At 32.6% G+C, this 20,269-nt stretch overlaps 3 protein-coding genes across 5 annotated transcripts in view; all 3 read right to left on the bottom strand.

Moving 5' to 3' along the window:
• Positions 1–4,554: 4,554 nt before the first annotated feature.
• Positions 4,555–9,126, bottom strand: LOC102604280 (uncharacterized protein C24B11.05). Its single transcript, XM_006365391.2, has 8 exons — positions 9,003–9,126; positions 6,751–6,824; positions 6,423–6,488; positions 5,963–6,060; positions 5,606–5,731; positions 5,304–5,498; positions 5,012–5,077; positions 4,555–4,871 (listed from the first exon to the last, which is right to left on the bottom strand). Exons 2-8 carry the CDS (start codon positions 6,800–6,802, stop codon positions 4,716–4,718), a joined length of 759 nt encoding a protein of 252 aa, XP_006365453.2. The 5' UTR covers positions 6,803–6,824; positions 9,003–9,126; the 3' UTR covers positions 4,555–4,715.
• Positions 9,127–12,637: 3,511 nt separating this feature from the next.
• Positions 12,638–16,057, bottom strand: LOC102603940 (uncharacterized). The gene is made up of 3 exons (XM_006365390.2): positions 15,470–16,057; positions 13,610–13,777; positions 12,638–13,046 (listed from the first exon to the last, which is right to left on the bottom strand). The coding sequence occupies exons 1-3, from the start codon at positions 15,965–15,967 to the stop codon at positions 12,840–12,842; spliced, it is 873 nt and encodes a 290-aa protein (XP_006365452.1). The 5' UTR covers positions 15,968–16,057; the 3' UTR covers positions 12,638–12,839.
• An 824-nt stretch (positions 16,058–16,881) lies between these two features.
• LOC102603371 (paladin) overlaps positions 16,882–20,269 on the bottom strand; it is a 32,100-nt gene continuing 28,712 nt past the window's right edge. For 2 of the 3 annotated variants that reach the window (XM_006365388.2, XM_015304459.1), the window contains 2 exons: positions 17,905–18,027; positions 16,882–17,393 (listed from right to left, as the gene is read on the bottom strand). In XM_006365388.2, the coding sequence (XP_006365450.1) occupies positions 17,267–17,393; positions 17,905–18,027 (250 nt within the window). In that variant the 3' untranslated portion in view covers positions 16,882–17,266. The remainder of the gene's footprint in view (positions 17,394–17,904; positions 18,028–20,269) is intronic. The other variant, XR_001472142.1, reaches the window with a different exon arrangement.

The following is a 20,269-nucleotide window of genomic DNA, read 5'->3' as shown; positions in this document are numbered from 1 at the left end:
AAATGAGTTACAAAAAATACACATACAATATAGGAATGGTCATATTAATTGTAGGGGTAAAATGGAAAAGAATTAATTAATTCTATCCTAATTTATTAAGTGCTCAAATAATATGAAAAATAAAAATTTAGTAAGATTCTCATCTAATATGGGACGGAGAGAATAACAATATAACTTTATTAATGTTGGGCCCGGGCAGCGCCCGGGCTTTCGTTACTAGTTAGTATGAGAAGTATCAATTTTTCATATTTTTTTATATAATTTTCTAATATTTAAAATATTAAATTAATAATCTAATTCAATTTAACTTTGAAGATTAGTCAAATTAATTCAGTATTTACTAACACCCTCTCTGTTCAATAATACTTGTTCATTATTGACTTTACACACTTACTAAGAAATTATAAATATAAGCATAATTTTACTATATCATTCATTAAATATAATAAATATTACGATGTCTTGAAAATATAATAGATAAATTATTATAATAAATTGTAAGGCAAATTAGGAACTAAGTGTAAAAATTATGCATTGATTTCATAAAGTTATCTTATGTATAATGTAATTGTTTTACTCGGAAAAATAAAATAAAAATGGACTTGTTTTGAAAAATCGACTAAACTTATGACTTGAAGAGAAATCGATTTTTCAAAAATAGGCGCCACTTAATTTTTGTAAGAAATTAAGAAAACTTATAATTTTTCAAAAGATTTAAAACTGATAAAAATCATTTGAAAACCAAAGGGGTTCGAGGTTCAATTTACATTCCGAGACGGTGTTAGGCCCTCGGAATGTCCGCTAACTTGCGATTGACCAACGATTTGACTATAATAATGACTAATTTTTAAAATGTTAAATAAAGTAAGAAAATCCATTTTTTATTTGGAAGGAAATAAACCTAAAAAGGTTTTTTAAGAATATAACTCATATATTGGCAAGATAACTAATAAATAAAGATAAGTAATAAAATAAAAATAGATATTCATTTGAACATAAAAAAATGACTTTCTTTTGGGAATTTAATTAAATAGAACCAAGTCAAAATAGAGTTAGTTAATACAAACAATAAAAAAAAAAAAATAAAGAGGAAGAGATATTAAACTTGGGCCACTTTGACCAAATTCAAATTGTTGGGCTGGCAGGCCGAACTTCTTTCACCCTGCTGTAATTTCAATTGGGGCTTTGGCCCATTTGCTCTTGAAAAATCTGTGTATACATTTGGTGTATACTGCTGCATACAGGCCGTATTTCGGCCATTTTTCCTGTATATTGAGCTGTATTCTACATGTGTACAGCCCAACTCAATTTTCACGTTTTGACCCATATATTGTATTTTCTGACTGTATACCAGTTTATACAGTAGTTGTATACCAGTGTATATAGGCAATTTATTTTTGTATTATTTGCTTCTGAAACCTGTATATCAGCTTTCTTCCCCTGCATTCAGCTTTCCTTTCTTCGAAAAACATTTAAGGTTGACTCAATAAGAAGGACTTGAGCCTCCACGGCTCATTAGAAATGCGAATGGGAAGGTACTTGAGTCCAATTTGGACTCCACATGAGTTCACATGATACAAAAAATATAAGATAGGAATTAGCACCCAAAATAAATATGGCACCATTGCATCTAAATTATTCCTCAATCAAAACAATTAAAATCCAAAGAGAAAGAATATAAAACAACAATTGTACCAGTGACTAAACTCATGTAAAAGTAGCAAAAGTAATTAAGATTAAATCACTATTCTAGATAAATTTAACCACTACTCATGATAAACACCAATAGCTAATCGGAATGCTACTAATTCAACATATTTGACTCCAAAATAGTAACAAAATGTAATCAAAGTTAACGACCAATGATGCAGTGAGCAAATTGAGAAAACTAACTAAAGAAGAACTGAAAATTTGAATACTAAATAACAAGCAAAACTTCACTTTCTAATTAGATTGCAAGGATAAGCCAAATTGATGCAAATAAAAACAAAGGAAAAGACCAAGTAATTACTAAGTTTGAGCAATCATTTACAGAGAAAAACTGCTTCAACAATCCATCTGTTGATGATTTAAATGCTAGTATTGGCTAGAACCGGCAACCCTTTAAGATCAAGCATCAATAACATACTAACCTTTCACAGGATACCAACCATATAGAATTTAAAATGAATGGAAATCAACTAAATGGATGAACTGTTGCATCCCAAATTTAGACCAATCTTCTAGGAAAATATATTAGAATATGAACAAAAGAAGCTAAGAAAAATAAGAACTCGTTACTGCAATCCAACAACAAATACAGAATACAACACTCATAGCATTCCAGCAATACAAGAGACACAACAATTTATTAATTAGCACATGAAATCCTAGAAAGAAGGACTAATAGAACGAAAACAGAGCAAACCACATATCAATGGAGAGGAAACGAAACATAAGACTAAGGATATTACCTTTTTCGGTGCAGCGAATTGAAAAACGAGCTAATCACGAAGACGATTCCACCACCGAAGTGCAACTCTGAGAAACAGAAAGAGGGTCGAATCCGAACAAGAAATCGACTTGAGTATTCTCTACCTCACTTGTCAATTTTTGGGTCTGTTTTACCTTAAAAACTTTACATTCTGGGTATTCTTTATGTATGTGAACCCTTGCCTCTATATGTGAAATATATTATTCAACCTATATTTTACCCAATTTTTTCCAACCTCCCAACAATGAAGAAGGAGAGGGACTTTTATAGAGGAGATCTAAGGCTGGAAAATGGGGGGGGGGGGAGAACGGGTGAAGAATTTCGAATTTGAAAATTTGAATTCTCCTGAAGGGATAAGGTCTGAGGAGCTGTAATTGTACAATTTCCCAACGGATTTGAATGGAGGATCGTCCGATTGTCGAGCAAGGACGAGGAGGAACGTGAGATGGAGACATCTGGATGATTCTCGGTACGGAAGGAGATAAAGGAGAGAGGAAAGAGGGAGAGGAATCGTGGGCTACGCACGAGTGAGCAGGGCTGCTGGTTTAGTTTCACGATTTCTCCTTGGAGTTTCTGGGTTTACGCGTTGAGGAGGAAGAGGACGCGAGTACAAGGGTCGGGTATGCTATATGTAGGGGTGTTCACGGGTCGGTTTGGATTGGTTATTGGTCAAAACCAAAACCAAACCAACTTAATCGGTTTTAAAATTATCAAAACCAAACCAAACCAAATATAATATATATTTATCGGTTTTGTGGCTATCGGTTTCGGTTTGGTTTGGTTCGGTTATTCGGTTATTAACCATAAACAAAAATAAAAGAAAAAATTCATTCAAAATGTGAAAAAAATTACAACAATCCATTCAAAACAAAAAAAAATAGTTAGAATGACTGAAATTATTGAACTTTCGATCATTGAATTTATTATGATTAAAGCTTTAAAATTCACTATATTGGCTTAGAAGGAAGAAATATTAACATTTTCAGTCCCACAAAAAATTGTCATAGACACTCTTATATATGAAATCAATAAAATAAATATTTTCACCTTGGGCATTTTTGCTTTCAATAAGTAAATTATAATGAAAACATATATAAGATCTTTAAAATTATTTATAAAAATAATATATTAAGTATGCATATTAATAAAATATATGTATATAATTCATCGGTTTGGTTCGGTTATTTCTTTGATTTTTTTGAATAAAACCATAACCAAACCAAATACTATCGGTTTTCAAAAATCTAAAACCAAACCCAAATAAAATCGGTTCTATTTTATCGATTTGGTTCAATTTTTCGGTTTAAATCGGGTTTTATCCAAACCGTGAACACCCCTAGCTGTATGTATTGAATTGTTGTTGAATGAATGGGCTTCTATTGGAGTGGGTCGGTTGGGCTTGGGAAATTGAATTGGGAATTGCTAGGCTGCTGGAACTCTTTTGGTATTTGGTGTTGCTGATTGTTGAATAGAATGGGCCTGGAATTGAACTGAAATTGGCCCCAAAAAGTGTGTTTAAGGCTAGGTAATAAGATTGCAATTAGGAAATATCTTTACAGATTGGCCAAGCTAATTAAGGATTTAGCTAAAATTGGATGTAATTGGTGAATTCGGCTAAAAACTAAACAAAATGAATTAATATTAATTAATGAACGAGCTTCTTAATCTAACAAAATAAAATAATTAACTTCAATTATGAACTAATTAATTCAAATATATAAACAATTAATTAACAAAATGTTTAAGTAAAAATAAAATCTTTTTGAGACGATTTTCGAATATTCAATATAATAAATATATACAAAACTTTATAGACTATATAAATTATTTTAAAAACTATAAAAATGACAAAATTACTTAAAATGCCTTGGAAAATATTTTAAATTTTATAAAGTCGATAATTTCAAATCGTTTGAAATTTAAGAAGCTCGATAATTGATTTATATTGTGGAGATCCAAAATTGGTGTCAACAATAATCTTTTGTCAAAGGGAGTTCGGACGAACACTCTCTACCACCTCTAGATCCGCTCCTAAATACGATTGTGGTCTTACTAAATTGTATTGAAATACTTACTACAAATAAAGAGCAAATATAATGACTTATATTATATAGTGCTATAAATGTAACTCGTACACTATTATTGGATACATATATAATGACTTATTATTTCATTTCACGTAGATTTTTTTTATTGAAATTCATCAAATTAAAGTCTTGATGCACATTGAGTGTAGGTGTTATTATGCTTGTACTATGGTTAATTCAGCAGCATTGGATTGGATAATTTTTTGCGGTAAATCTCCTTCTTCTTCCCATATATGAGGAAGGGCTTCTCTTATGTTGTGTATGCTCCTCAAGGCGTGATCTGCCCCTGCTACCAAAGTTGAGCTACCCACCTGCACCAAAATAGTCAATCAATTAGCGGTTTAATTGAATTCAGTATTTTTTACGCACATAATATGAATAATGTGTGTGCGAAAATTTAAAATTGAGTTTAGCTAACTCAATTATCCATTAGAAAGGAGGTGGAACTTACAACCACCGTGTGGAGTCCAGCTTGTTTACCACTTGCTATGTTCCGAGCGCTATCGTCGAAAAAAATCTGAAACACGAGGAGGAATAAATTATATTACTCTTCGTTCACTTTTACTTGTTCAGAATTGTCTTGGCATAGTGAAATTTCACAAAGTGAGGTCTGGATAGGATAAAGCGTACGCAGACCTTACCTCTATTTTCAAAAGGTAGAGATTCTGTTTTTGAAACTCGTGAAGCAAATTTAAGTATAGTGAACAAGTAAAAATAGACGAGAAAAATATATGAGTACTTACAGTTTTGTTTGGATCAAGGTTTGCAATCTGAATAGCAGCCTCCATTGCTTTGAGAGAAGGCTTGCATAAAATAGTAGCATTATCCTCTAAGGAAGGATTCAGAGTTTCAAAGCATATAATACCTTCAAAACAATCTCCCAGTCCCAACTTGCTCAGAACTCTAATTGCATGTGCTTTATCACCATTTGTAAATATCTGATTAATTCACCAAACCAATATAAAAAATTATTAATATTTCTCCTAAATTGCAACCGCGCCTTTTATAGGCTACAAGTTAGAAATTTCGCTAAAAATGTACTTACAATTTTGCGTTGTGGCATGGAAAGTAGGAGGTTCCTTAGTAGTGGATCAGGTTTTAGCACCTCATATGGCAATCTTCCATGCACATATTCATGAAACTTGTCGTTGTCAAATTCGTACCCCAGCTCCTATATCGGGCACGAAGATTAAGAAAGAAATAAAGTTATATAAAACGTACTAGTAGTGTTGATTAAATATGTCATGGTGCATTAATATGTATGAGTTGACCATAAAAATTAAAATCATGTGGGTAAAATGAGTAGTTAATTAATTTAAACATACGGCGAAATATTTTCAAATATATAAATGTTTCATTCTCTTTTTAACAAACTAAAAATGATGATTTTTATTTTTTTTACCTTCAAGCCTGCCATTGTTGTGCCGTATTCTCTGTATAAATCCAAGCACATTTTTGGCACTTCACTTTCTTCAATATTCAGGTGATGCAACATATATTCTAAGAAATTAAACAAGAATATGCTAATTAATTAGCCAACAATATAATATATATATATATAGGGTAATGTTAAATAACCAGAAAATTTGGTCAGAATTTGATCAGAAAATTAAAAAATCTGTAACATCTTTTTTATTTTAAAATAACTAATCTTTTTTCCATTTTTTAGTTAAAAGATATTAAGGTTAAAAGGGTAAAAATGTTCAAAAAGGTAAAATAACATAAGTAAAATACCATTCTGGTCAAGTTCTGGCCAAATTTTCTAGCCAAAAAGATTCTTCCTATTATATATTATAATTCCCTATAATTTTATTGGTTTCTTACATTTGGTACATGACAAGATAATATAAAGTATAGTATACCTTCTATATTTTTGCGACAAGCTAGGTTGACACCTGAGCTAAGAGGATACAAAGTGTCATCCATATCTGGGTAAAACAAAAATACATTAGTTTTGATAAGAAAATTATTCAATTAATTTTTTTTGATAAGAAATCTGGGTAAAACAAAAATACATTAGTTTTGATAAGAAAATTATTCAATTAATTTTGATAAGAAAATTATTCAATCTCTAAACTAGCAATAATAAAGGACAGTTCAGTACACTAAAACTTACGCTATGCACTGAATTTGGGAAACATATACATAGTAATGTAACCAAATAAAATAATAATAATTGAAAAAACATACCAAACAACATACACTCATACTTAAGAGTGTTGGACCTTGCAACGCTTTCCATTCTCAAGAGTAGCTTCACCTTGCTATTACATGCACAAATATTTTGAAATGTCAGTTCGATTGGCCACACTTTTAAAATTTATTTATTTTAAAAAATATTTTTTTATTAAAAATACTTTAAGAGATGTAATTTATGTTTGACAAAATTAGCTAGCTATTTTTTTTTTTTACCAATATTTCAAAAGTGCTTTCGGAGAAAAAAATATTTTTTTCAACTTAAGCTAAATCTTTAAAATAAGTAATTTTAAAAAACTAACTATATTTTATTTCCAATAAGCTTGACCAAACATAACTATCAAAATTCGATAAAATCTATTAATTAAGAAACTGATGCTTTGCTTGAAACTTTTTCCTAGTTGGGGAGGAGAATGAGGATAATCAAACGTATATTTCATATAATCAAAGTATTATATTAATTTAAATACAAAATAATTAAAATAATTTATTTTCTCAATATCTAAATTTGTGAAATTCATTTTTCCTTAAAAGTTAATAAATACTAATAAATTTAAATAAAATACTAAATTAATATAATACTATATGATCAATAGAATAAAATGATAATGTTTAGCAATGATGATTATGAATGACGATTACTGATTTTTCAATTTAAAGGGGTATGAGGCTATATCAAATAACCAAGTTCAAAAGGGTAAATAAACTACTTTAGATGAATCTAAATATAAAATGTGCCAAATTTAAAGGACTCTTTAAATATTCTGCCAAAAATAATTAAAGTAATTGATAAAAGCAAAAGATGTTGGGTAATATAAATTATATATACTACAAATCAAGAAAAAATGAACTTCTATTACGAAAGTCATAAAGCACAATATAAAAACTAAAGCAAGCATGTAAACGAATATATTAACATATTAATATATTCGTTTACACGATTAAAAATATAATGAGATGATTAAGCTTTTAAATCAAAGGTTATTTTGATCCTTTATATATATCATCTTTATCCAAATAGTCCTTAATATATAAAAAGAGTATCATTTTGGTCCTTAGCCCTAAAAACAAACTGAAAAATAAAAAAAGTTGTTAAACTTAACAGTGGGTCCCACAGTTGTTGGACCCTTACTTCCTCCCTCTTTCTTCTGCCATTTCTTCTTCTCCATTTCTTTCCTCCACCATTTTTTCTCCAATTTCCAATTGATTTATTCTTCTATTCACAGCCAAAATCCTCTCTTACATACAAAAAATTCTTCAAATTTTAAAAAAAAATGTTGGTAAATTTTTATTTTCCATCTCTGTCCGTTCAATTTTTATTTTTGTAATTTTAAAAGATATAATCGTGAATTCGCTTTGCAACATTGGGAGACTGGAAAAAGTGTTTGAATTACTTAGAGAGAACGAAAGTGACATTGTTACTTACAACATTTTGATATGGGGGTTCTGTAGAATTGGATTTGTTGAAATGGGTTTTGAATTTACAAACATTTTTTGAAATTCGGAGAAACTTTTGTATGTAAGAGAGGATTTTGACAGTGAATAGAAAAATAAAAATCAATTGAAAATTGAGAAAAAATGGTGGAAGAAAGAAGATAGAGAAGAAGAAATGGCAAAAGAAGAGGGTGGAAGAAAGGATCCACCAAGGGTTGGACCCACCGTTAAGTTTAACAGCTTTTTTTATTTTTTAGTTAGTTTTTTGGGCTATGAATCAAAATGATACTATTTTTATATATATTAAAGACTATTTGAATAAGGTGACATATACAAAAGACCAACATAATTCAATCCATATAGATAAAGGACCATTTTGATCATTTTCTCCTCGATGGGCTTACTAGCAAAATTGGGATTTGTTACGCCAAGTAAATTTGGGAAGTTCTAAAGGAGAGAAAACAATACTTTAGTTTATTACTTCATATATTCTATTTTAGGCGACAATTTTTCTTTTTATATGTTTTAATAGAAATGATATTCATTTCTATATTTTAAAATAATTTATCGTTAGATCTTTTTTATCGGCCTTAATGATATGTGTATATACACACAACACAAAAATAAAGTTCTAGCATGTTTAATATCACATGATCTACAAAAAAATCTATTCTTTTATGCACAAAAAGACTATAATATGTTTAATATTACAGATTTCATAAATCTTTCATTTTTTCTTAAACTATGTTTTTTGTTGAATAGTACCACAGAAAATGAGAATAAATACAAGCTGTGTGTTTTAATTTAATTACCTGGTTGATGAAAATCTTGAAGAAATGAAGCTAGCTCGACAGCAGCTTCCTGCACCTACAAGTTACAAATTACGTATATGATATATATAATTGCCTTGATTGGATGATGACTACTTCATGTAGAATTGTAGCTAATTTATAGTAGATTGTTTTTTACTTTTTAAAATATTGGGGGTACCTAACTCCCTATGTAGGAACAATTTTTTATTTTTTGTTATTTCCATATCTGTATTGTGGTCTGATTAAATTTGGATTTATTCATTGCATGATTCATTTTTAAAGGTGACACTCTCAATAAGATTTTTTCCATTCTCTGAGATCTGAACACAAAACTTGATGAAGAGATTTCAACCATCTCACCAAAACTAACGTTCAAATAAATTAGAATGGGGAATATTAGGTAAAGGCCACTAGCGTTCCACTTTGAACATCTTCGTGGCCCTTTTCCCCCACTTCACTAGTTGGGAATGTGTCATATAGAAGAGAGCATGCAAAAATTGTTTACACTATTAGTAGTAAACTAAATTTATTCCTAATTGAAAACGATGGATTTAATTTGGTGAGTATTATGCTCTCTTCCTCAATCCTATTGGACGAATATTTCTTGGACCCCTACATTATTGCAACTTCTTTTTTTAATGTGTGTTTGGTTTTAATCATGTGTTATAGAAATTCAATGATTTCGGCTAATTTAAATTAAGGGATAATTTCAGAGACCTCCTTCCAAGTTTTGCTCCATTACACTCATCTTCCTTGTGGTTACGATATTACGTCTACCTACCTTATTTTCATTTTCTTGTAACAATTCTTTAAACCTATTTAAAATAAATATAAATTAATTTAGATTTGACATTTTTACCCTTCTATATATTAATTTCTTCATATTAATAAATAAATATTATATATAAAAAAATAACTAATTTAACAAATACTTTAAAAAGTAAATAATCACAAATACATTAATACTATTTTATATATAAAAAAAAAACTGACCCACCATTTTCACCAAATATTAACTCTTCATCTCCATTTCACCTTTACCAATTCACTTATGATTTTTTTCCCCACAATAACCCATCATTTTCCGGCAACAATTTCTTCAAAAATCGAAGATAAAAATGAACTCCCCAAGAGAGAAATCCGATAAGAACATCAATTTTGTTCTAGTTAAACATTTCCACAAGCTAAGAAGAAAAATGATCCAAGAAATAGAGATAAGTAGTTGAAAATTAGATCTAAGCTTGCATGAGTGGTCAATAATAGAGGAAGCTGTTAGTTTCTCAAAGCAATTGAATTTGTAATTTTGAAAATGACGACACAATTGTTGATTGCAGCAGTGATGATGATCATCATTTTCTCTAAATACCCACAACTACTCAACGTCCTACCCAACCTCCGAACTCTCCTTGGATAGAAGGGTAAAATTATCAAAATCTAAATTAATTTGTATTTATTTTAAATAGGTTTAAAGAAAGATTACAAGAAAATGAAAATAAGGGAGATACACGTAATATCGTAAACCACAAGGAGGTAAGTGTTATAGAGAGAAACCTGGAGGGAGGTCTTTGAAATTATTCCTTAGATTAAAGTTTTTTTTAGTATGTTCTTATTTTCTAGTGCTCGAACCTGCAATCTTTACTTAAGAAGAGTTAGAATTTCGAATCAGTGATTTTGAATTCTAAAAATAACAGTTTATTGGGTTCGTGATAAAATTATTTATACATATAATATTCGGATCAAAACTATTGAATTATGGTATTATGCTTGAAGGTTTGACTCGTGTTTTAATTGTGAATGGTATTATGCTTGAAAAAATAGCATCGACTACTCAATTTATTCTATTTGCCCTTCTCGTTTGGCAATTGGGAAGGTATATCCCCATTGGTGCTAACGCTATACTTTCTTAAGCTCTTAGTGGTCATTTAACCGTTGGTTAGGAGCTAAGTTATTCATGTGTATTTTTTGGTTAAACAAGATTTTATTTATAAACATGCTAAGCTATTACATTAGCATGATACTTAATACAGTGTTTGATTTGCAATTTAGAAATTCATATAACTAATACATAATGTTAGAAAGAAATCTATATATTATTTTATGCAGAATAGAATATGTACTCCCTCCATCCAACAATAGTTGTCCACTATACTAAAAATAGTTGTCCAACAATACTTGTTCAATTTAGAAAATCAAGAGATAATTTGTCTTTTGTGTTGATTTTACCCTTATTATTAAATACTATTATCATCTAACATATATCTCAAAGCTTTAAATTTAATAAAGTCAAAAGATAATATAATAATATTACCTTTTTTTTTTTCTTTTAAGGGATGTGTCAAGTCAAATAACAGACGACTATTATTTTAGAACATTGGATAAAGTATATACTTAGCAAATGCCTGCAAAAGAATAATAAATGGATAATATCATTTTGCAGATCACAAAGTACATATTCCTTATTCTCGTCGAGGCTGAATAATACTAGTATATATTAGCAGTCCTAGGTAGGAATAAATTAGAAGGGAAACTTATCATGTCCTACACAAATTGTCCAATTTTGTGCTTGATTCTTAAATGTATACCCTTGCTATTACTAAGAAAGAACTTTGTTGTTGTTCCTTGACAAATCTTTTTTTCTCGAAGAATTTGAACACATAAAATCCACTTATTTCATGTTGAAAATCCATCAAGGGCAAGGGAAAATATAAAACGATTTGCTACAGAAAGGATTTGAATTGACTAAATATGTAATGGAGAGAAACTGAAAAATTCCAGGATATAAATTCAAACTTTTTTTCCCAAAATTAAATGTACTCATAAATTTGGCCAAACAAATTTAATTTTTTCCCAAGTGATTGTGAAATAGGGCATATGTTTGTGGACTAAATAGCTTCCACCAACAAAGGGCATGGTTGTGAAAAAATGTCTTAATTTGACTGACCACTAAGTTTAAGAAGTAACGAGACTTTTGAATCTTAAATTAAAGTTGTGGTACTATTTAAAATTGCATGTAGAATGTTGAACTTGAAAAACATACTCAATATAGAACGAGACACTCTTTCTAGGACAAACTATAAAGGATGCCTCTGGGACAAACTAAAAAGGACGGAGGGAAGTACTATCTTCCTGTCCCTTTTTCTTGCCAGCAGCCATCTTTCTAGTGAAACTTTTCCACAACTCCATGACGTTAAAATCTTAAAACAATATTTTGTATAGACTAAAAGATTTCATCCAGGATAGGACGAATAAACGATCTTACTCATCTCCAACACCCATACCCCCCCCCCCCCCTTCCCAAACACACACACAGGATGAAAGATGGTGTTGGACAGAGTACTTCCCATGGGAATATGAAAGTGGACACCTCTGGGATATGGAGCAAAAAGAAAATGATACGCCATATGGGACTAGTACTTGAGAGAACATTTTCTGGAAAAAAAACTAAAGTGAAAAATGGAAAATAAGCATGATTACAATTTCACACATCAAAAAGGATTAGAATTTTCAAGAAATTGCTTTCTCACTAGGTACATCAGAATGCAAGCAGTGTGAAGGAATTTCCTAAGAATCTATGACAATAACTAGAAGACAATGCAAAATGACAAGAGGGAGAAATTAAATACATTTATTGATAAAAAAAACAGTCTTTATTTTTAGATCTTGGTACTCATATTGCACAAAAGAAAAAGAATATGAACTGCTATGAACCTATACTAGTTGATCCACATAATCAAAAGACTGCAACTAAAGTAGAAGTTGCTTTGGCAAAACTGTATTACGTGAATGGTAATATATACATTTCTTCAGCAATAAATGGTAGTAGTAATTAGTTAGTGGTTAATAAGATGAAAATGAAGAGAGATATACTTTTTGTGCTTCGTCCCGAACAGACTGCAGGTTGATTTTTATCTCCTTACAGAGTCTGCCTTCAATAAGCCGCACAGGCAACCAAAGCTTAGGTTCAACGTCGACAATGTAGGAGAGAGTTGTATTAAATGGTTCGTCCAAAGAAGAATCAAGCTCTTGGTCACCACCTGTCTTGCACTGCATGTTTTCACAACACTAAATAACGTAAGGGCTTCGACAAAACTTTAAACGATTTTGTTGGTAACACGCAATGAAGAACTCACACCTGCACTTCTAAAGGAGAATTAGGTCATAGTTGTAAAATTGTTGCAAATCAGCTTTAACTCATGGATTCAGAGAGATGATTTTCAAGATTTACTTTTCTAAGCTATGTAGACGTCAGCAAAATTATCAACATAAATTTTACCGCCAATTAATCATACATACATTAAGACATTTTAGAAATAACAGAGGAAAGTTCCAATTGTTGCTTCCATTCCATTTTAAACCTCACATTGCAGAGTTTCTACTGAGTTTCTAAGTGCAAATGAATAGCAAGAGGAGAATATATGTTGCAAATTTGCTAGGGAATAAATAATAAAAAGCAGAAGGAGAAATTATCCAAGTAAAAGGATGCACATGAATAATTCTTGGGCAACATCATATGTTGGTATTTCCATTTAGACACATATTTTCCAGATTCGAAACAAAGAATCTGATAGAAGAAGAGCAATAGAAAAAGAGAAGAAAAAATACTATACCTGTTCGATAGACCATTTTCCTTCAAAAATTTTGAAGTCGCCTTCTACCATCTTAAACTCAATATCACGCCTCTGACCAGTTGGGAGATCTTCAAGATCTTTCTCATAACATTCAATGACACCTTTAGCATTAAATTTAAGCCCGAATGCTAAGTCTTGCTCGCCAATCTGTTCAATATTACAATTTAATATCCAGATCACTCCAAGATACTAATATCTTGGAAATTCAAGAAGTATAAAGGGAATGCCATCTATTGACTGTAAATTATAAATTCAAATATCAGATAAGAGTGATATACCAACACAAAACTCATGTGTGTCCAGGCTAACTCAAGAATTTTCCATAAGGAGAAAGTGTGTTGCCAGTTGTCAAGGAAATATTTAATTCACATTGAATTGAATGTAAACAACTTTCTTTCTCTTTGTTGGAGTAATGAGTTTCAGATACATACATGCACACATATTTTTTAAGAAGTAAATTGATTTGTCAATAGCATCTAGAAGATACAACAGGTAAAAGAGTCAACTACTAGTGGGGAATAGGTATAAGTCTAATTTCACCTATTACTTTTCTAGGAGTATTTAGACCTTATCTTTTTCTTTTTTTTTATGACCATGGTGTCCAGGCTAGCTTTCGCGTATCTCGACTAATTCCACGGGATACTTGTCACCTCCCATCAGCATCATACCAGGTAACTCTATCTACCAAGGCTAGGACAGATGGGAAGAATCACCTAGTGTTTTTTGTCTCCACTCTCCACTGAGTTTTGAACCTGAAGCCTCAGGGTTCTCAATCATTTCATTGACCATTAGACCACACCCTTGGGTACAAGAGTATTTAGAACTTACCATAGATATTTATGTGCTAGTAAAAATATATAAAACTTTTAATATTATTAGTATTATATATATATATATATATCTGTATGTATATATTTAACTTTTCTATCACTTTTTTGTATGATAACGACATGAGCTGACTTAAATGGAGAAACATTGTTAGTGTGGATTCATATAGCTAACTCTAACTTGTTTGGGATTGAGACGAAGTAGTTGTTGTGCTTGTATGTGTTTTCCTGTGTGAATGTTTGTATATTCAATGCATAAGATCTCTCTGTGTATGGCCAACTAGTTGTAAATTAACCTGATGATCACAACAACATACCGAGTTTAATCCCACAAGTGGAGTCTAGGGTAAAGGTAGGATGTACACAGACCTAACCCCTCCCTTTGTGGGGTAAAGCGTTTGTTTTTGGTAGACCCTTGGCACCGAGTCACAGTACCATAACAGCTTAGAAAATAACACGATGACATTGGTTTTTATGTTTGGCACTTTAGTTTCTCTTCGATCTCGTTCCATATTATTTGTTGATAAGCATATCATATACTGTAGAGTAAGCATGTGTGAAGACTTCTTTCTTTTTTAGGTTTGTGATGAGATGCAAGTTGTTAGGGAGTTCTAAATTTTGAACTTGACAAGCTAACATCACTATTGCACTATTTGACATTTTACGTATTGGTGGCAAGAAGTCATGTTGATTAGATTTTCATCAGGGAGCATCAGGCAGTGAAGCAACAAATGCAATTGTCTAAAACAGGCCTAATGCATGGTCATTCTCAAGTTCAATAGTAGTAGCACCAGCAGTTGCTACTCTTACAACAACTCTTTCAATAGTTTGAATAATTTTAGAAATTTTACAACTATTGAGGGAAAATATTGTGTTGTCAGAAGTTCTTAAGTCTAATATCTCCAGAAAACAATCAATTATGGGGCACCACCACATCAACGATCAAACCAGTACATCTCTAAAAGAATGAATGTCTATAATAGTAGTAATAAATAATTAAACAGAATAAAACCTGAAGAAGTCGGGCAAAATTGGGTTCCTTCTCAAGCAACTGGCAGACAGCAAGACCAGGGATGAAATCAGCTAATCTTTCATAATCAGTAAGGACTTTCCAAACACTATGCAAGCTGGCCTTCACAGCTACCTTAGATCGAATCCTCCGACGATTCTTCCCCATTTTTTCAATCTCAGTCTCAACGCCGTCCTCCTCCTCCTCATCATTGCCTTCTTCTCCCGTATCATTCCGAGTATCACCGTCGTCATACTCGTCAACGGTAGCGTTTCCCCCAACGTCTACAGAACCCGTGACAGTATCAAGACGAAACCTTCGAGAGGTTAGGTTAGGGTTTCTGTTGAACCTTAAGCTGAATGCGGCGGTAGATAAGGCAGCGTCGTGGCGGTGCCGAGCGGCAGCAGCTGCTCTGGCTTCGTGACGGTAGAAAATTGAAGATAGGGGGAGTGAAGACGTGGTGGTATTCGTATGCCACCACAACTGGTACTGGACTTGCATTTTGGTTTTTGCCTCGGGGATTGGGCCTCTGCTGTTGTCATATTTTCCATTACTCTATTTGCTTGGCAAAATGAAGTACCATGAATTCTAGGCTCACATGCCAGCCAATTAAAGAGTTAACGTGTGTCAAGATGGTGCTTATGCCTTTTAATTTTAAAGTTGAACAAATAGACAATGCATCTCACGTGGCGATGGCGTTTTACTTGGCAATCGTATCCTACGTGACATCCTAATGTATAAACTATGAACACATATATCTATTTGTTCAACTTTATATAAATTTAACTGTCTATTTGTGCTCACCTAAAGTTGAAGAACATAAATAACAACTGAAATCAAATTTAAGGGCATGTTTAATTTTAAAATCTTTGTTGATGGTCATCATCTTTTTGAGGTATTAATGGTACTCGTTTTTAAGGAGAAGGAAAAAATTGAAGGTCTTAAATTCTAAATAATCAATCAACTAAGCTACCAAAATTCTCATGTTAATAGTAATTGTAATGCCCTTTAGAAATATTATTGGCATGCTCTAGAGCTGAATGGGTGTTGACCAAAGATTCCACAGTCTTAGGGTATGTTCGATATTGAGGAAAACATTTTCCTAAAAAATATTTTCAATTTTTCTATGTTCGATTGTCTTAATATGCATCGTTTTATTTATCCCTTCACATTAGCAAGGGATAATTTACCCTCTATTAGCACATGATCATAGAGTCGAAAGCAAACTTATACAAAAGATTACAACTAATTTGAGATTGACATAGTTGATTAGCAAGTCCTGTGCAATCTAAAAAAGAGCCTTTAATCTGCTTCATGTCTAGAAAGTTACGTTTATGATCATCAAGGCAATTGAATCCATGTCTATAAGAAGCAACTTCTATACATGTCAACACATAACATGTCAATACATCTACAACTTGAAGACTGCTATATATTTCTATAAGTTTTCACAGGAAAAGTTAATATACACATACATCGTTCAGAAGCAGCTTTACAGTTTGTTGACAACTTGAGTACTGAAATATACCTTTAACTAGCAACTTACACCTACGAAGTTTTTGTTTCCTCGATTTACAAATGACAATAGCTCTTTCAATTGCCACAGTCTTGCTTCCTCTTTGCTTGGCTGCAGCACGGCATCTATGTTCTGAACGAATTTAAATGCTATAGCTATCAGCTCCTAACTTTTTTGATTCTAGTATCAGCAATTTCTCAATTTGGTCAACTTTATTCCACATCCCTTTGTGTTTTTAGGTATGCACACAGAGAGCCATGTGTTGACCCTATCCTCACTATATGTCAGATTCTAAGGTTATTACATAGGTGGCCAAGTTCAGGTCTTGCATCCATCCATTCTTTGAATGTTAACTCAGCTGGAGAACTGCTGTAGAGATAGGATCTAAATGTGATCAGGAAAAAATATCGCCTGCAAAAAGAAGAGAAATAAAACCGTTAATTTATACAGAGTTATAAACTTTGCCTGTTCCGCAGCAAAGCACCTTAGATGTAATGTTAACTGGCCATTGCTCTAGGAAAAAGATGGCATCTTTCCATTCCAAGGATGAGGCTAATTGTATAAGACAATATAGCATATGAATGAAGTACGAGCTTCTCAAGGACAAAATCTTTATTCAGTTATTTTGTACTACTCCTAGTCCAATATGTGTTCTGTTATCTGTTTTAGTTTGTCCCGGCTCCAACCACTTTCTAGAAGGAAAAAATTGCCAGTTCTAACAACTTTTCAATATTTTATATGCATTTCTGCTGCACAATAGAAATTTCAGCTTTATCTTAAACAAGCGCCCAAAGAAGGACCTCGAAGATGGTGTAGGGGCAGTATGTTTGTTCCTTGTAAACTGAGCATATTATGTTCTCTGCTTCTACCTTCCATTTTTATCAACAAACACTTCATTAAAAAGAGATGGAAGAAAATTAACCTTAAAGCTCTAATGCCCATATCCATGAGATATGCTCGACGTTCTTCATCGTCATCTAATTTCCTTTCCAGCTCCTGTGAATATTGAACTATATCTTCTCCTAAATGACCTGCACCTGCACACCTTTGAAAAATTGAAAAGAAACTGTCAGAGAAAATATTCAGAAGAACAGTGGCTTGCAATTCAGTTGATTTAAACCTTCAAGATCAAACTACTTAGATCAATTCCTACACCTACACCAACACCATATCAAAGTAGAAGCATGACTTGAGTCTACTCATAAGTAGCAAATTCAGTTTTTCTGTTAGCTTCGAACTTAAAAAGTTGGTCAGCAATGATATTCCAACTTCCTGCTGTACAAAAAATCATCTCCTCTCTAATGATTTTATTAATTATGAGAAAGTCTCCAGTGCACAAGCAGATCTAAAAAGTAAAAAATTTACAACATACTCCCTCTGTTTCAATTAGTTTGTCTTACTTCCCATTCGAGTCCGTTAAGAAAAGAATGCCTTTTTCCTAATTTGGCAACTCTTTAATTTCAACATTCCACATGACATGTTTATGACCACAAGATTAAAGGGCTTTTTGGTACATTATACATATCTTTACTTAACAACCACAAGATTTCAAAAGTCTTTACTTTCTTAAACTATGTGTCCACTCAACTAGGACAGACAAATGAAACAGAGGGAGTAATATGATTCTCCTCGAACGACACCCAATTTTCTATACAAACTGAATTCTGGAACTTCATCAGTGCACCAAGAAAAAATAAGAAATGAGAGACTATTCCTCAAATTCAATCTATCCCACCGAAAGCTCCCCTATTTCTTTACTTCCACAGCACCCACATAAGTTCTAGTTGAGCAACATTCACATCTCTCTGACTGCTTTCTAAATTTTCAGCTGGAGAGTGCCTCCTTCACTATGTCCAACACAGACCTTTACAGCCCGAGACATCTCAAATCTCACACCACAATCAAGTTGCCAACAGACAATATAGGAGGAGGCAGTCCACATCTTCACCTTAACAATAGCATATGAAGCACCAACTGACATATGTATCCACCTCTTTTTCAAATTCTTAACCGTCAATATTGATCCACTCTGCCAAAAAAGGTACAAAGGAGCCATTTTTTGGTGTTGAGGAATCCATACCAACAAAGAATGGAAAACTAATTCCTCCTTCAACAAAAGCTTATGATAATTGGATTTCTCTCTCCTACTTTCTTGGACTCTAAGATAACTATTCTCCAGCGACTCTTGCTGGCCAACGTTTTGCTTGGTAGCTCAGTTTTTCACCCACTGTTATCTCTAACAAACTTCTTCCTTCACTCTTTTCTCATTTTTTCTGCTCAGATTTTCCTCTCACCGCCAGCAACGGGACTTGGTACGAATGGGTAGAAAGAATTTGCAACATGATGAAACGTTCAACTTTGAGCTCAAATACCATGAGGTGGCTCTGTAGTATCCTTGAGGAACCATTGAAAGACGTGGGAAAATATGATTAGGAAGTGGAATACCAAGGAGAAACTCGCAGACCTCTACTGCACCAGGAAATTTAATGTGAAGGGAAGATACATGAGCATCCTGTCGCTTCAGGGGAATGAAAGATCGGTCCTAATAATTCCTTAGTTGGCCTTGAATGCTAGTTGGAATGATATAGCATTTAAGATAGAGAGGTTTATTAAATGCTCCAACCTACTGATCAATGCAGAGCCTTTCAGAGCTTATAAGGAAGATTATCCTTACGCCAGAGTGGTACATGAAAGCAAATGGCAGTATAATACACTTAAAGAGTCCACAGTTGCAGCGGGTCGATGAGATATTTGCATTGCAGAGCCATGGGGGATAAAGGGTAATGGCTTGCTCAATAGATGCATAGTTGGGCATTTTGGACAGGAGATCGCAAAGAAAGTTACACTAGCAGGTATTAGAAGATGGTGCTCTCTTACATGGAAGGCAGTTTTTGAGGTCAATATCTAAATGGGCAGAGAATATGTTTCTTTTCAAATTCCGGAACAGAAATATGGTGGAGCAGACACTAAAGGAGTGGAGATGAAAAAGGGGAAAGATGCGACTTGAGTGGTGGAATCCAACAGTCGGTTATTCTCCAATCTCTCAAAACAATGATACCACATGGATTAGGGCTTTGGGCATTCCACTTCATCTATGGTCGCAGAAGATTTTCTCAGAAGTGTGGAATCTTTGTGGAAGATGGGTGTTTCCACTGAAGAGGAAACAAAACTCAAAAACACCTTAAGTGGCAAGAATCCAAATCATAGGAGATGGCCGGAGCTTCCCCAGTGAGGTAACGATAGAAATAGATGACTTTAAATTCCATATCCCTATTTGAGTCAAGAGA

This window comes from Solanum tuberosum, unplaced genomic scaffold (genome assembly GCF_000226075.1).
Source record: "Solanum tuberosum cultivar DM 1-3 516 R44 unplaced genomic scaffold, SolTub_3.0 scf00541, whole genome shotgun sequence".
NCBI classification, from domain to species: Eukaryota; Viridiplantae; Streptophyta; class Magnoliopsida; order Solanales; family Solanaceae; genus Solanum; species Solanum tuberosum.
Note: the sequence above shows the minus strand (reverse complement) of the source record. Positions and strands in the feature narration are given on the sequence as shown.

What these genes read in the sequence shown, in the direction of transcription:
- LOC102604280 (XM_006365391.2), bottom strand. Translation starts at nt 6,802, where the DNA reads ATGGAAAGCGTTGCAAGGTCCAACACTCTTAAGTATGAGTGTATGTTG. An exon ending in CAACAATGGCAGGCTTGAAG is followed by an intron (nt 5,732 to 5,962) that starts GTAAAAAAAATA and finishes TGCCCGATATAG; the next exon opens with GAGCTGGGGTACGAATTTGA. An exon ending in CCATGCCACAACGCAAAATT is followed by an intron (nt 5,499 to 5,605) that starts GTAAGTACATTT and finishes TGAATTAATCAG; the next exon opens with ATATTTACAAATGGTGATAA.
- LOC102603940 (XM_006365390.2), bottom strand. Translation starts at nt 15,967, where the DNA reads ATGCAAGTCCAGTACCAGTTGTGGTGGCATACGAATACCACCACGTCT. An exon ending in ATTTTGCCCGACTTCTTCAG is followed by an intron (nt 13,778 to 15,469) that starts GTTTTATTCTGT and finishes AATATTGAACAG; the next exon opens with ATTGGCGAGCAAGACTTAGC. An exon ending in GAAAATGGTCTATCGAACAG is followed by an intron (nt 13,047 to 13,609) that starts GTATAGTATTTT and finishes GAAAACATGCAG; the next exon opens with TGCAAGACAGGTGGTGACCA.